The 17194-nt window shown below is 39.3% G+C and overlaps 1 protein-coding gene and 1 long non-coding RNA gene across 3 annotated transcripts; both read left to right on the plus strand.

The window, feature by feature from the left end:
- The first annotated feature begins 1563 nt into the window (after positions 1-1563).
- Positions 1564-3800, plus strand: LOC137837555 (uncharacterized). The gene is made up of 5 exons (XR_016520350.1): positions 1564-1951; positions 2131-2346; positions 2424-2904; positions 2992-3680; positions 3764-3800. It is a non-coding gene; the product is annotated as an uncharacterized LOC137837555 (long non-coding RNA).
- A 641-nt stretch (positions 3801-4441) lies between these two features.
- On the plus strand, positions 4442-6241 carry LOC150028021 (uncharacterized). 2 transcript variants are annotated; one of them, XM_090301142.1, is made up of 3 exons: positions 4442-5362; positions 5455-5820; positions 5919-6241. In XM_090301142.1, the coding sequence occupies exons 1-3, from the start codon at positions 5216-5218 to the stop codon at positions 6060-6062; spliced, it is 657 nt and encodes a 218-aa protein (XP_090157268.1). In that variant the 5' UTR covers positions 4442-5215; the 3' UTR covers positions 6063-6241. The 2 variants fall into 2 exon arrangements, with proteins under 2 accessions (XP_090157268.1, XP_090157269.1); XM_090301143.1 differs by having other exon boundaries at positions 5455-5690.
- The last annotated feature ends 10953 nt before the right edge of the window (positions 6242-17194 follow it).

A 17194-nucleotide genomic window follows, 5' to 3' on the forward strand; every position in this document is an offset into this window, starting at 1 on the left:
AAAGACACACATACATCTAAGCATCCTGTAGCGCAGGAAAAGAAGAGGCTCATATTTAGAGGTATGATACAATGAGCAAAAGGTTTTCTCATATCGCTGAAGTTGCATGTAAAAGTGAAGATACAGCACAAAACATACTTGAGCAGCTTCAAAGGATGGAGAATTTGGATACATGTACACGCCAGAGGAAAAACGTCGGCAGTTACTCCCAAAGTTTTCCTGTAGACATGTCACCTCTATCAAATGATGCGTCCAACGGTATTGGAGATGCACTTAGTCAGAGCCCTATTGTTGTAACATGTAAGGGACAACCACGGACACGAAGATTGAAATCAAACGTCGAGAAGTACCACAGACGCAAAATGCCTACAAATAGGAACATCAACCTCCTACTCCAAACACAGTAAGTACAAATTTGCAGGTTCTTTTGTCTTTCATTCAATTTCCATTAGTGTTTCATTAAAAAATTCACCTTATGTGTAGTGCATCAATTATGGATACAACATTCGTCCAATGAGTCCACTTTCACAACCACACTAGCAGACTGAAATGTGTGTCATGTCAGGGACAATGCCAATATAGAATGAGCCACAAACTGATGGTATTTAATGTGGTGGGTTTTTGTCATTGTTAACCTCACTTCATTCAAATGTTACAACTGCAGAAGAAACATGCCACTAACACACATGACAAAAAAAATTTCTTGGTGGTGTTTCTTAATGAGACAGTGTAACACACTCAGTGAGTGTAATATTAAATTAGAAATGTGATGTTTCTTATTTTTGTCCTTGTCTGTTATCTTTTTAGTAGAAGTGTCACATATAACCATTACAACCCATATGTGCAATGAAATTGAAGTGTGTCCCAGTAAAAATTATAAAAACAATCCATATGGCTGATTCCTCATGGCTTATTGAATGTGGTGGATTTGTTCATGGCTCATTCCTGACACTGGAATGTGTTGATGCCTCGTCTTATGTTTATGCTCACGCAATGTTAATAGGATAAAATGTGTTGAATTATATAAAATGAAATTAGGGATGACTTTACGATGCTAAAAGAAGAACTTTGTAGGTGGACCGAAAAGAGTGCTCAAGTGTAATTGGTTACCCCTGTTTGTGTAAATGTTGACCTATGTCATGCCAAAAGACCGTACACTACAGCGGTTGGATCTAATAATCAGTTTGACATAAGAGGAAAAATTTCAAAAGTTCAAAACTTTTAAATATATTACTTCAGTTAAATTACACAATCAATGTAGTGTGAGCGCATGTGGTAAAAAATATGTGTGTTACATCGAACATTAAAACACCGCTTTAATAATGCAAATAATTTACATATATTACATCAGTTAAATCACACAACTGATGTAGTTTGCGCCTTTATTTGTAAAAAAAGTATATATTACAATGGTTATTAAAAACACCGCTGTAAGGTACAATTTTTTACCGTACTTCGAACCCCGCCTTAGATCCGTTAAAGGACGCAACCGATGTAGTGTGTGTCTATATTGATCAAAAAATTATACATTACATCGGTTATTCAAAAGACCGCTGTAATGTGCAATTTTTTACCCTACTTCGAACCCCACCTCCTACTCCACATGTGATTTGCGGTAAAATTGTTGTGTTTCGTTGTGCTCCTTCGTTTCCATCGGTGGTTCTCCTGGAGATTTCAATCTTCTTATTTCCTGTGTTGTCTTATGCTATTCTGATGCCCTCATTCCCTTATCGTTGCTTCGTACTTGGTTCGCCTCGACTCCGTTCAACATTGTTGCTTCCGATAAGTTTCTTGAACTCGAGGGCAGATGTCGTTGTATTCGGTGTGGCACTGTCCTCCACCTTTAGTGCCAAAGTTTTGTGTCTTTGTCGCCACGAATACTTTCGACGGTCCATTCTCTTGCCACATTGTCCTTCTACAGCGACGACAGGTCGACCGTTGACGTTCCAAGGTGACATTTTTATTATTAAATTTTCAAACTTGTTAATTTGAAATTTAAGGTGAGCGTGTAGTGTTTTATTTCTCTTCCAAATACAGTGTAGTATGATGATTTTCTTTGTATTTTTCTTACATAAAGTCATAATGAACTCATAATTAGTTCATACTCATACATGTTTTTATTGTTTCTAGGTCAATCACATGGCTGAGGGTGAGTCAAGAAGGAAGACCACTGATGATAAGGTTCCAGTTGAGATTCACCCTATAACGGGCAGGCCATCGGGCCCAAACAAGGTTGAATTTGTAAGTTTTATGGGATCCTTAGCTCGAAAGAAGGTGTCCATATTGACCCCCAAGTGGAAGGACGTATCAGAAGTAGACAAGAATCTGATATGGGAAGAAATCTGTGTAAGTTATTGATTTCAATCTTAGTTAATGTGTGTATTGAATTTACATGTGAATGATTTTGTTATCATAATTTGTAGTCAAAATATGAATTTGAGACTTCCGATCGCATTCAAAAGAAGTTAATGTCTTCAATCGGTCTGAAATGGAGGCAATTTAAAACAAATCTCACAAGCCATTACATCTATGGTAAATACAAGGAGAAGTCTCATTGTGCAAGACATTCTATACATGAAGACACATGGTCTGAATTCGTTAGGACTCGAACCGATACGCAATGGAAGGTTCTTGTGTGTCATGTTCTTGTAGGAAATCAGGAACAAAGCTCACTTGATTGCACAAAAAAATACAACCCCCCACCGACTTTCTAGGGGAGGTTATGAATTGCTTAAGAGAACAATTTTACAAGAAAAGTTAAAGAAAAAACAGGCTGAATCAGGTTTTGTTGAACCTGTGTCTCCTCTGTCCCCTCCGGATCGATGTGACCTATGGACGTTAGCCAGAACTAAACCCAATGATGAGATGACATCTGAACAATCATTACAGGTTTCTGAGCGCATTGTAAGTTCACAAGTCCATGTCATATTTTCATACGTATAAACTTATCATTACATACTATTATATTAAGACACTTATGATCTTTTACAGACTGATATCAAGCACCAAAAATCCATAGGAAATTTTCATCCCACAGGTCAAGATAACATGTTGACCTTCGCCATTGACACCCCAGAACACCCAGGGCATATTCGTACAACTGGTTCTGGTGTTGGTCTCATACAGTATTTTGGACCAGTACCTTGACATACCTCTTATGCAAATCTCACTCAGGACATGATGGATGAATTCGCTAACACCCTAAAACAACAACTCACTGAAGAACTGACAAACACCATAAAAGAACAAATGCGTGAAGAAGTAAGACTTGAATTTCATGAAGGATATCATGTACCTGAACCACCTCATGTATTTAATCCTTGTCGTGAAGCCAACAGGGAAGGTAGTTGCGATGTCCACAATTTTGAACATCATGACAATGATGCAGTTCCTTTAAGCCCTGATGTCGAACCCCAAATTGCTTTAAGCTCTGAATTCCAAGTAGTAGTTTCTTTAAGCGGTGAAGTCCAAACAAAAGTTAAAAAATCAGTTAGCCCAATCCAAGACTTAATCATGGTTTCTAGTCAATTCTATGAAGATCCTTGTCTGATTGCGTGGGATGCAGAAATTTTTGGGGTTGACCATGTTGGACTTCCATTGTACGTAAACATGCAAGATCTGTTCAAAATAATCCGCGGTGCCCAATACCTGAACATCTCAATTATTCAAGTATGGATGATGTAAGTACCCTTAATCAGTACATGTTATTTATTGAAATCATGTTTGATGACTGTTCTGAATGATATTTATGTTAAAAATGTAGGTAGATAAATGAAATAAGTAACAAGGGTGAAATGAAGGTATTTATGGATTCCTTGACCCACAATCAATTCAGTTGTTTGGAAATGAAGAGGAAGATTGCCTGAATTACATTCAAAATTGACTTGCGAAAACAAAAAGAAGAATTTATTTTGCTCCTTTGATAAATAAGTAAAAGTTTTGAGATATGTACTAAATTAAAAGGATTTGTAATGATATTTTTTATTGCAGTTCTCACTGCAATTACTGGTTCTTTGCCCCATAGACAAAATCGTTGTGTGGTTTTGTTCATTGCACAAGGAACCGAGTGAACATGCCAAGAAGCTTGCAATGTATATTTATGTAAGTTTTTATAAATTATTGTACTATTTGTTGTCAATTAGTAATAGTTTTCCTTTATTTTTTTTAGCAAAATCAATGCATCAAAAAAGGTACGTTGGATTGTTCTCAAGGTTAGCGACTTGTTCATTATGAGTATTAAGTTTTACTTTTGTCCACTGCGAGTAAATTCATTGTGACATTTTTTCCATAATAGTGCAATAAGCAACATGGGAACTTCGAATGTGGTTACTACGTTATGCATTGGATGTGGACCATAGTGCGGGGAACGCTTATAGATTATTGGAAGCAGGTAATATGTCATAAGGTATATGCTCTAACTTCTTATATTCATGAAGACTAATATGTACTGTTACATTGGACAGTTTTTTCAAACTTTGGAGCCCAGTAAAAAGTACAGATCTTAAAGCAGTCTGTCAGGAATGGGCAAAGTTCTTTGTACAAATTCCGAATAAAATCATGCAATAGTCCATTAAGAATGATAACATATGTACATTTTCATTATAAATAAATGATACAATGTTGAATGTTTGCACATTTTCATTACATGTAAATGGTACAACTTTTAATACAAATTTGGGTTAATTTATACCATTTTTTTTAGGTTTCTAAATTTGGGTTAAATAATGAAGTTTTTCAATTAAAAAAATATATAACACCGGTTAAGTGAGTAAATCGGTGCAATAAACCAATGTATGACTTATTTTATTTATTCTGATTCCAGTTTGACACCCCCGTTAACTTGTATATAACATCGGTTAGGTCAATAAACTGGTGCAATAAAGGACTGAATGATGACTTTATTCTTCTAAGCTTGTAATAATTTATCCTATGACATTAAGTCCGTTAAAGAACTGAAGCGCGCACGTTTCAATGTCTTTGCCATTCCTTGGTTTTCATTTAATAAAATAGTTTTCTTTCGTGATTTTAATAAAGTGAAGAAATTGCATCGATGAATTAATTCATTAACACTGCTGGATTGTTTTGAAAACTGTTGGATTGTTTTGAAAACTATTGGTGTTGAATGGTGTGAGAGACCATGCAATGCATTGACCAACACGAAGACCAGCCCCTTTCATCTATTTAAAAGGGACATCAACGTCCTCAACCAGCACAGATGTTTGCCTCTCTGAGTTTCAATTTGCGTGTATCCAACATACCATTTCCATTCCCTACAATGTCGACTTTCAATGCAGCGTTATCACGAACAATTTGGATCCGACAACCCATATCATTTTTCACAACAATGAATTTGCGAGATGAGGTACGTTAATGCTCATGGTGTATTCTTTTACCTAATTGCCATTGTAAACATAATTATGAAGTGTAATGTACATTCATGACGAATTCTTGAAGGACTACGACCATGTAAATCGCTTACTTTCTATAGACAATCAACACAACCTTGAAAGGCGTTGGGTGCTAGCGGACAGCTCAGGATACATTCATCATGTTCACTATAATGAAGACTTACTGGATCCAAGATTGACTGAAGGGTGGATGGAATTAAGGAACTTCTATCGACTGCTTGGTGACCATGACATATTAATTGGATATGTTGGTGCCTCAACATTCCAACTCACCATTTTCAGGTCAGACACTAGGAAACTGACTGTGAACAATTATTTCAGTCAACTGTCAACAACAGAAGCTACGTTCCAGGGTCAGTTTGTTCATTACAAACTTACCATGAATGAATATAGTTATAGCAACGAATATTTGGTAATATATGTTATACTTTTTCAGTGAACTTAAAAATGTTTGTCTTGTATGGCCAGAAGTTTATGAATGCAAATTGTTTGTCTTGTATGTGTGGGCAGGTTTTCTCTGGGGAAGGTTTTAGGAATTATATTCGGGATTCAAATCTCACAACCTTCATTCTATGTGGACCACTAGAACATCAAATATTTGAAGCGGAGAGTTCACCAACCTCCGACAACATTTTCTACCTTGGACATCGATGAAATAACTTTTGTGTGTTAAACGTGTTTCAGGAAGGAGACACCATTACTTTTTAGGCCCAAACGGACAACCCAAATTGGACTATCAGAATTCTGCACTGTCACTAAGAATGTCTTCAATTTTCTATTATTTGTACTCTTTTAATATTATTATAGGTTCGGTATATTTGGCATGTAGTAATTGACAATCTTAATAGAGTTCATTTACTTAATGGTTCAAATTCAGTTTCTATTAATTTGTTAACATGTACCACAAAATATTTTCCTCATTCGGTGAAATTTAAGAACTATGATTTCAGTGAAAAAATAGCCCAAACAAAGTACACTGAAGGCATCCACCCATTTGAATGAAATAAGAATTCCCTCAAAGTAAAATGTTGTTGATAGAGCAATAACAGCTCCCAACTAAAAATGGTTACCTGTGCTAGGCGTAGTGCCAGCAACCCCTTCACAGGATGTATTGTATCCAATGATCCAGGAATGACTTCCTCATGACCCAGACAACAGTCAAAGCTGACCCTTACTCCCGAAACATTGTAATTATCCCATTTGAGCCCCTTCAAGTAACGGGGGTGTAACTGAAGGCTGACTTTGGTGCATAACTAAACTCACACTTACTGAAAAAGTGGGCACCTCTGTCTCTGTAAGTGGTTACACACAAAACAATGCAATATGAGATGCGTTAAATGTTGTAAACCGATGTAATGAACCTATGTCACATCGGTTTAATATTGAAACCGCGATAATTAATATGTGAATTTGTTATTTTCTCTGACTTTAATAAACCCGTGCAATGTGACATGGGTTAGATCTTCCAACCGTTGTAATTAACCGCTATAATATACATATAAATATGTCTTCTAGTCCTTCGTAGAGCGAAATCAGTCCTTAAATGAAGTCGACACTGTTAGAATGTATGACTTTGAACTAGAGGGGGTGAATGGTTTAAAGAGGGATTTCGAAAACTTTCAAGCCTTGAATGAATTACTTCGAGAATATCTTGATTAAGAAATCAGTTTTTCAAAAAACAAAGCGAAAAACACAGCACCAGCAAAACAATCGGTTGTTTATACCAGTTTACAAATATAAAAACTGAATTTAAAGAGTTAAGGGATAGAGAAAATGCACACAAAGATTTATACTGGTTCACTCTAAACCCAGAGCTACATCCAGTCTTCTCAGAAACCACTGAGGAATACCACTGAGCAATCAAACCTAGATCACTTACACCACAACCAAGAAAGTGACCTTGATTCCCTCAAGACACACACTTCTCTTGGCCAACACACCAACACTAAGAATGCTGATCTTGATCCCCTCAAGAACACACAACACTTCTCAGCAAACACACAAAGTAATTTCAACAGATACAAGGATTACACTTGTTACAGAAACAAATATGAAATAAATACAAGCAGAAAATCCTAACTCACACTCTTTGATCAATCTCAATCTCTAAGCAATCTCAACTCTTTCAAAAACTCAAAATCAGTAAGTAAAAACTCAAATATGTTTTTCTGTATATATTCAAAGATGTTGTTTGTTATCAAATCTTAACAAACTATTCATTGCATTTAAAGATTGGTCAAAACATTAAAAACTGGAGCGTAAACAGTTGGAAAATCATTTAATCCTCAGTCAAAGCACAAAATAGTTTTCTGTTATGGTACCAAAACAAACAATCGGTTGTTTCCTCAAATCAATCGGTTGTTTTGGTTTTGACAGCAAGTCAACCATAAAAATAGTTTTCAACCTTTTCTAAAAACACCTAAGTATAAAACAATCGGTTGTTTCGACAAAACAACAGGTTGTTTTTCACTTAGCTTGAAAACACTTTTATTTTAAAAAGATTGAGAGTGCCTATGCTTTGGATTCAATCAAGAGTGGATTACATAAACAATCTACCCCAAATCCTATCTAAGACAGTTCAACAACAACAAGCACAACCAAGCCTTCAACATCCTTCAAAGGGTTTGGATTCTTCAAAGCTTGAACACCACTTGGTTCAAAAATCTCCCCCTATTTGATGAAGACAAATCCCTGGTGCTTGTGTCAGATCTGATTGAATCTAAAGCAGTACCTGCAAAACTAGCATATATACAGTCTAATGCTTCTTACAGCAGCAGGTTAGATTTTCACACATTGAAAGCATAAATCCTGATAAACAATCGGTTGTTTACTCAAAGCAATCGGTTGTTTACTCGAAACAATCGGTTGTTTCTATCAGCAGCAGCAGAAAATAGTTTTATATCAGAGATTTTAATCATAATTAAACAGTTTCAGATATGGATACACAAGACCAATTAATTCTCCCCTATTTGTCTTCACAAATAGACTTTAACATGTATCAAAACAGATTTAGGAGAGATTATTAAGATCAAGGATACCTAACTCATTTCTTAGGAAGAAAAACCTCTCTTTTGGTAGTGGTTTCGTGAAGATGTCAGCTAACTGCAGTTTGGTCTCCACAAACTTCACTTCACAGTTCCCATTGTTTACATGATCCCTGATGAAATGATGCCTTATCTCAATATGTTTGGTCCTTGAGTGCTAAATTTGAATTTTGGTAAGATTGATGGAACTTGTGTTATCACACATCAAAGGGACTTTGTTGATTTGCAATCCAAAGTCTGCAAGTTGTTGTTTGAGCCACAGAATCTGTGCACAACAGCTTCCAGCAACTATATACTCAGCCTCAGCAGTAGAGAGAGCAACACATGCTTGCTTCTTGCTATGCCATGAGATTAGGCTTGAGCCAAGAAGGTGGCAAGTGCCACTTGTGCTCTTTCTATCTAGCTTGCAACCTGCAAAGTCAAAATCTGAATAACCAATTAAATGAATTGGAGAGTGAGAATGATACCATAACCCAACATATGATGTTCCTTTGAGATATTTCAGAATTCTTTTTGCAGCTTTGAAGTGTGACTCTTTAGGATTTGCTTGATATCTAGCACAAAGGCACACGACAAACATGATGTCCGACCTACTAGCTGTTTGATCTACACTCTTTCTAGCAGCATCAGCATCCATGTAGCAGCTTGATGGCATTGGAGTGCTTGCTTCTTTGCAACCCTACATTTCAAATTTCTTGAGAATCTCCTTGCAATACTTTACATAGAAAGATCTCATCCTTTGTTTGCTTAACCTGCAATCCAAGAAAGAAAGACAGTTCTCTCATCATAGACATTTCAGACTCACCTTTCAATGCAGCCACAAATTCTTCACACAAACTATCTTGTGTAGCACCAAAGATGATATCATCAACATAGATTTGCACAAGAATTATTTCTGAATTTGACTTCTTGATGAAGAGAGTCTTGTCTACCATTCCCCTTTCATAACCATGAGAGAGTAGAAAGTTGCTAAGCCTCCCATACCACTGCTTTGGAGCTTGCTTCTGTCCATACAAAGCTTTCTTCAACTTGAAGACATGGTTGGGATGCTTATGATCTTCAAAGCCCGGTGGTTGATCTACATACACTTCCTCATTGATGTAGCCATTCAAGAAGGCACTCTTGACATCCATTTGGAAGAGTTTGAAACCACTCATACAAGGAAAATCCAGCAGCAGCCTCACAGCCTCCAACCTTGCAACAGGGGCAAAGGTTTCACCATAATCTATGCCCTCCTCTTAATTGTAGCCTTTGGCAACTAGCCTTGCTTTGTTCCTTGTGATCACACCATCTTCATCCAACTTGTTCCTTAACACCCACTTCAAACCTATAATGTTCATCTCATCTGTTCTAGGGACAAGAAACCATACCTCATTCCTTGCAAACTGATTCAACTCTTCATGCATAGCTTCAACCCACTTCTCATCCTTGAAAGCTTCATCGATTGACTTTGGTTCACTTTGTGAGACGAAAGTTGTGTGCCTGCAGAAGTTTGAGATGGAGCTTCGTGTGGAGACACTTTCCTTTATCTGCCCTATGATGTTTTCCACTAACAGATCTCTAGGAATCCTCCACTCTTTGGACAACTCACTTTGTTGCAGAATTTCAATCGGTTGTTTTTGCGAATCAACCGGTTGTTTTTCTGCAAAAATTTCCAACTTCTCCAAACTGATGTTCTGTTCATCCTCTTCAGCTCTGGTCTTCGGGATTTGGTTGTTTCTGCAATCTACCTCATCAAAGACAACGTGAACTGATTCTTCTACAGTCATCAACCTCTTATTGTAGATTCTATATGCATGACTTGTGAGAGAATACCCTATAAAGATGCCAAGATCCGTTTTCTCATCAAACTTCCCCAAGTTTTCCTTTCCATTGTTGAGAACGAAACAACTGCAGCCAAAAACTCTGAGATGGTTGATGTTAGGCTTCCTTCCATTGAAGAGTTCATATGGAGTCTTCTTCAAAATAGGCCTAATAAGCACTCTATTCATCACATAACAAGAGGTGTTCACTGCATCCGCCCAAAAGTACTTAGGAAGAGATGATTCACTAAGCATTGTCCTTGCTAGCTCTTCAAGAGACCTATTCTTCCTCTCTACCACACCATTCTGTTGTGGAGTTCTTGGAGCAGAGAAGTTGTGCAGAATCCCCATCTTCTCACAGAACTTGCTGAACTTATCATTTTGGAATTCTCCTCCATGATCACTTCTAATAGAGCCTATGTTGTTTTTCTTTGTATTTTGCAACCTTCTTGCTAGCTTCTTGAATGCAGAGAAGGCATCACTCTTTGATTCCAAGAAAAGAGTCCAAGTGAACCTAGAAAAGTCATCAACAATAACAAGAGCATAATAATTTCCACCAAGACTCATAGCTCTTGAGGGTCCAAAGAGATCCATGTGAAGAAGTTCAAGGGGTTTTAAAGAAGAAACAACATTTTTTATTTTAAAGAACTTTTCACTTGTTTCCCTTTTGGGCACGCCTCACAAATGTGATCCCTCTCAAACTTGAGCTTTGGTAGCCCAATCACAAGATCCCTTGAAATTAACTTGTTCAAGTGATTCATGTGAATATGAGCAATTCTTCTATGCTAAAGCCAAGATTCATCTTGCTTGGATAGAAGACATCCAATTGAACATGGTGAAGAGATATATAGAAGATACACATTATTGACTCTCTTACCTACCAACATTACCTCTTTGGTGTTAGGTAGACAGATTTCACATGTGTTTGACTTGAACATCACTTGATATCCCTTGTCACATAGTTGGCTAATGCTCAGCAGATTGTGCTTTAGACCTTCTACATAGAGCATATCATGGATGACCAAGATGTCTTTGTCTCCTATGGATCCTCTCCCAAGAATCCTTCCTTTGTTGTTGTTCCATAGGTGACATGCCCTTCTTGCTTAAAGGACATGCTTAGGAACTTTGATTTGTCCCCTGTCATGTGCTTGGAGCATCCACTGTCCAAGTACCATTGTTGCTTGTTCTCCTCCAAGATTTCCTACAAAGAAGATTTTAAGTACAAAGATTTGGTCCCTTTATGAATGTGGGTCCATTTGGTTTACATTCATCAATTGAATCTTTATTGCACTTAGGAATCCACTTCATAAAGCCCCTAGGAACAACATATTTTCTGATTTTACAGAACCTCACAGAATGGCCTCTTTTCATGCAATATAAGCATGTAACAATCGGTTGTTTTGATGGTCAAATCGGTTGTTTTTCTAGCATTTTCGAAAATGATTTTGAAAATCTATCTTGTTTTGTTTTGTGGGTTAAAACCCAATCCAGCTTTTCCAAAAACACAGTTTTGAGATGCCAAGACATTCTCAAAGTTGGATTGACCTTTAGAAAGCTTATCCACAGTTTTAACAAGATAGTGGACCTTCTTTTCAAGATTTTCGCAATTTTCACAAACAAGAGTATCACACTTGCAAGAGGAGTTTTTGTAAACAATTTCAAGGTTTTCAAAATCTGTTTTTGAATTTTCTAATTCCTCTTCCAGTGATTTTACTCTGTTTTCAAGCCAGCTATTCATTCCCTTTAACCGATTGTTCAAGAGGGCCAATCAATTGGCTTCTTCATGCGTTTCTTGAAACGCTTGAAGCAATTGACTATAATTTTCAAAGTTTGAGGAGTTAGATGAACTTACACTACTTGAGTCATCCTCCTTTCTGGCAATGAAGCAGAGGTTGAGGCTTTTCTTGTTTTGCCTTCTTTTCCTTCTTGCTTGACTCTTTGACCTTGCCTCCTTTGGTTCATTGTTTCCATGAGCAGCCTTGAGTGTGTCCCACATCTCTTTGGCAATCTTGCATTTTGATACCCTGAAAAACTCATTAGTATCTAGTGCAGAAGCTATTATTTTTTGAGCAGTACAATCAAGCTTGGCCATTTTACATTCATCATTGGTCCATTGAGACCAAGGTTTTGCAATGAAAGAACCATTCTTTTTTAATTTTTGGAATGTAAGGACCATTCTCAATTGAATCCCAAATTCCTTGATCAATAGATTCCACAAAGATTTTCATTCTAGCTTCCCAGTACTTGTAATTCAATCCACAGAATAAAGGTGGTTTGTAGATTGAAGCACCTTCCTCAAAAGATTGTTTTCCAACCATAGAAAAAAGATTTTTGGATCAACTTGAATAAATTTCAAGAACCAAGCTTTTGATGCCAATTGTTAGAATGTATGGCTTTAAACTAGAGGGGGGTGAATGGTTTAAAGAGGGATTTTGACTTTTAAGCCTTGAATGAAATTACTTCGAGAATATCTTGATTAAGAAATTAGTTTTTCAAAACACAAAGCTAAAAGCACAACACCAGCAAAACAACCGGTTGTTTTGCAGAAACAATCGGTTGTTTATACCAGTTTACAAATATAAAAACTGAATTTAAAGAGTTAAGGGATAGAGAAAATGCACACAAAGATTTATACTGGTTCACTCTAAACCCAGAGCTACATCCAGTCTTCTCAGAAACCACTGAGGAATACCACTGAGCAATCAAACCTAGATCACTTACACCACAACCAAGAAAGTGACCTTGATCCCCTCAAGACACACACTTCTCTTGGCCAACACACCAACACTAAGAATGCTGATCTTGATCCCCTCAAGAACACACAACACTTCTCAGCAAACACACAAAGTTCTTTCAACAGATACAAGGATTACACTTGTTACAGAAACAAATATGAAATCAATACAAGCAGAAAATCCTAGCTCAGACTCTTTGATCAATCTCAATCTCTAAGCAATGTCAACTCTTTCAAAAACTCAAAATCAGTAAGTAAGTAAAAACTCAAATCTGTTTTTTTGTATATATTCAACGATGTTGTTTGTTATCAAATCTTAACAAACTATTCATTGCATTTAAAGATTGGTCAAAGCATTAAAAACTGGAGCATAAACAGTTGGAAAATCATTTAATGCTCAGTCAAAGCACAAAACAGTTTTCTGTTATGGTACCAAAACAAACAATCGGTTGTTTCCTCGAATCAATCGGTTGTTTTGGTTTTGACAGCAAGTCAACCATAAAAACAGTTTTCAACCTTTTCTAAACACACCTAAGTATAAAACAATCGGTTGTTTCGACAAAACAACAGGTTGTTTTTCACTTAGCTTGAAAAACACTTTTCTTTTAAAAAGATTGAGAGTGCCTATGCTTTGGATTCAATCAAGAGTGGATTACATAAACAATCTACCCCAGATCCTATCTAAGATAGCTCAACAACAGCAAGCACAACCAAGCCTTCAACATTCTTCAAAGGTTTTGTATTTTTCAAAGCTTGAACACCACTTGGTTCAACAGGCACCCCATGCCGGTAAAAGTCGTCACTTAGGAAAATACTGACAAACCATTTGAATGTAATTTGGCCTATGACATTAAATCCCTTTAAGAAGTCGTAGTGCGCACTTAAGTTTTTGTTTCTCCTTCCGTGGTTTTGACGCACTGATTCGCCAAATTCCAGTTTCAGATATTTAATAAACTAAACAAAATGCATGTATCTATCATTTCATAAACAATATGGAATCCTTTTAGTTGACCCGTGTCAACGACCGAGCATTGGAATTGCCAAGACGAAGCGAAGACCAAGTCTTTTATGTATTTAAAACATACTTGAACGTTCCCAATGAACAGAAAAGTTTCCCTCTCACATATTGAATTTCACTTAAACAAATAAAGTTTTTTCCCTTCCCTGCAATGACTACCACGGGCACCGAGCTTTCATGAAGATTTTGGAATCGACCACCCCTTGGAGTTTTCAGGACCATTAGTTTCATAAATCAGGTACGTTAATTTCATGGTCATGGTTCTTAGATGATAAATACACTGGTGACATGTTATTTACTTTCATCACGAAATGTTGAAGGACTACAGCCATGTCGATCGTTTGTTTGCTATAACGTTTGTTGTCGACCTTCCTGCTCATTGGGTCATAGCGGACAATAGAGGAAACGTGCATATTGTTTATCATAATCAAGACTTACACAATCCAAAATTCGTTGAAGGCTGGACGCAATTAAGAAATTTCTATTGGTTGTTGGGTGACCACGACATATTACTTGCATATGTTGGCGGGTCATGTTTTCAACTTACCGTTTTCATATCAGAGGCTAGGGAAATGGCTACGGAGACTTTTAGGCAAGAGCGGGATGAGAAAGCACATGTGTTCGACGGTGACTTAGTTCATTACAAACTAACTGTACCGCCCTGGTGGACAGGTGTGATGACGTGGCATCCTGCCACAGTGTAGGCGTGTTGACAAGGCGCCAGGTTGGTAGATAGGAAGGAAGTCGGGAGGCACGTGTGGTCGCCGATTGTTAAGTTGGCGTGTTCCGATTCCCAGTTTACCAGAATAGGCGATCGCCAGGTTGAAGATGAAGTCGCCAGATGTAGACTCAGGCGACCAGGCAGTCGGAGATCGCCAGAATAAGCACATCGCCGAAGACGAAGGAGAAGCAGAGTATGAAGGCGGCCGGCGAGACCACAGGGAAGGTGGATGAAGGCCCTAACTCGCCAGTTTCAGTAGAGATCGCACTCCTAAGTTAGCTATGCACTGGGCAGCACCATGCATAAGTAACTTAGCCAAAATAAGAGTAGAAGCAGCGCCAAGTCAGGGAGCCTCCAGATGATGGCACGTGTACAGTTGGATGCGAGCCACGTGTCCAAGTCTGTAACTGCCAGGAGAGAGAAAACCACCAGGTATATAAGAGTTCTTAACAGATTTTCTGAGGTACGCACGTTCAGTTCATACACTTTACGCTTGCGAGAGAGAGAGAGAGGATTTGCACGGTTCTCATTCTTAGTATTTGGTGATACCGTCACTGACTTGAGCGTCGGAGTGCGATCGGCCGCAGCGGCGCCGTATCTTTGCAGGTTCTTGAGATAAATCCAGAGGAGGAACGGAAGTGAGAAGCGGCGCGCACGTCGATCCTTTGACGAGGCATTCTCCAGCGCTCCGGTCAACAGGCAGGATCATCAAGCGCCCACCGTGGGGCCGTGTAAAGCTTGCTCCCATCCACAACGTGAGTTCGTGGAAGTTTTCGAGGTTTTCGGCGTGGTTGTGTGCTGGTGCAACCGTCGTTCGTGGTTTCTTTGAGTTTTGTTCGGTGAAGTTTGCGTTTTAAACCATTTGTTTGGCTTTTCGATCGGTGGATGGATCGTCGAACCAGCAGGGGAGCGGTGCTGGAGTCATATTGGAAGGGCCCAACAGCGTGCTGATCGAGCAGTCCTTGAGGTTTGCCTTTAAAGCAAGCAACAATCAAGCAGAGTATGAGGCGCTGATCGCCGGGATTTTGTTGGCCAAGGAAATGGGAGCTAGGGTGCTGATGGCTAAGAGTGACTCGCTGCTAGTCACCGGGCAAGTAACAGGCGAGTTCCAGGCTAAAGATCCACAAATGGCGGCTTACTTGGCGTATGTGCAGGAATTGAAGAGTTCCTTTGCCTTTTTTGAAGTAGTGCATGTGCCCCGAGAGCAGAATGCCCGAGCTGACTTGCTTGCTAAGCTCGCCAGCTCAGGCAAGGGGGGTAGGCAGAGGACGGTGATTCAAGAAACCCTGAAGACGCCGAGGGCATTTGTAGCAGATCACCTGGTCCTTCAGATAAGCAGGTCGACGGAGAGAGCAGCGAGAAGCCACAAGTCTTTGACGCAAGAAACTCTGAGATCGCCGAGAGTTAGAGCTTGTCGAGGAGAGAAGGTGGACGTGATGCAGGTCTGCGCCACCCATGAGCCAGACACTTGGATAACACAGTACAAGCGGTGCCTGGCAGATGGCCTCCTCCCGCTAGATCCAACAGAAGCTAGGAAGGTAAAGAAAAATTCCAGCAAGTATACACTGATTGATGGCGATCTGTACAGGTTTGGGTTCACTCACCCACTCCTGGAATGTATACACGGCGAGAAGTGCACGAGAGTTATGGCAGAGCTCCACGAAGGTATATGTGGGAGCCACGTCGGGGGTCGAGCTCTGGCCGCAAGGACTCTCCGTGCAGGCTACTATTGGCCATCTATGAGAGAAGATTGCAAGAAATATGCCCAGTGCTGCAAACAATGGCAGCAGCACGCTGATTGGCACAAGGCACCTCCCGAGGAGTTGAAGTCGATCTATAGCCCTTGGCCGTTTCATACTTGGGGAATCGACATCCTGGGACCTTTCCCGCTGGCGATCAGGCAAATGAAGTACTTGGTGGTGGCGATTGAGTACTTCACCAAGTGGATTGAAGCAGAACCAGTGGCCCAGATCACCGCGCACAAGGTCGAAGGTTTTGTATGGAAGAACATCGTGTGCCGGTTTGGAGTGCCTAAGCGCCTGGTGTCTGACAATGGGACGCAGTTTGCAAGCCACCTGTTGAAGAAGCTTTGCGAAGGAGTAGGAATTCAACAAGTGTTTGCATCCGTCGAGCACCCTCAAACAAATGGCCAGGTGGAATCAGCTAATCGGGTGTTGTTGAGAGGTTTGAAGAGAAGGCTCGAGAAAGCCAAGGGAAGTTGGGCTGAGGAGGTACCCCGTATAGTTTGGGCGTACCACACCACCGAGCAGTCAGGAACCCACGAGACCCCGTTTAGTTTGGTCTACGGGTGTGACGCCATGATTCCAGTGGAGATCCAGGAGAGCTCGCCGAGATTCCAGAATTTTGTAGAGGAAGACTCGAATGAAGAGAGAAGGCTGAACCTGGATCTGCTGGATGAAGTCAGGGAAGAAGCGAGGCTGAAGGCTGAGGCGGTGAAGAGGAGGAT

Source organism: Phaseolus vulgaris, chromosome 4 (assembly GCF_051622355.1).
Source record: "Phaseolus vulgaris cultivar YP4 chromosome 4, ASM5162235v1, whole genome shotgun sequence".
Classification (NCBI taxonomy): domain Eukaryota; kingdom Viridiplantae; phylum Streptophyta; class Magnoliopsida; order Fabales; family Fabaceae; genus Phaseolus; species Phaseolus vulgaris.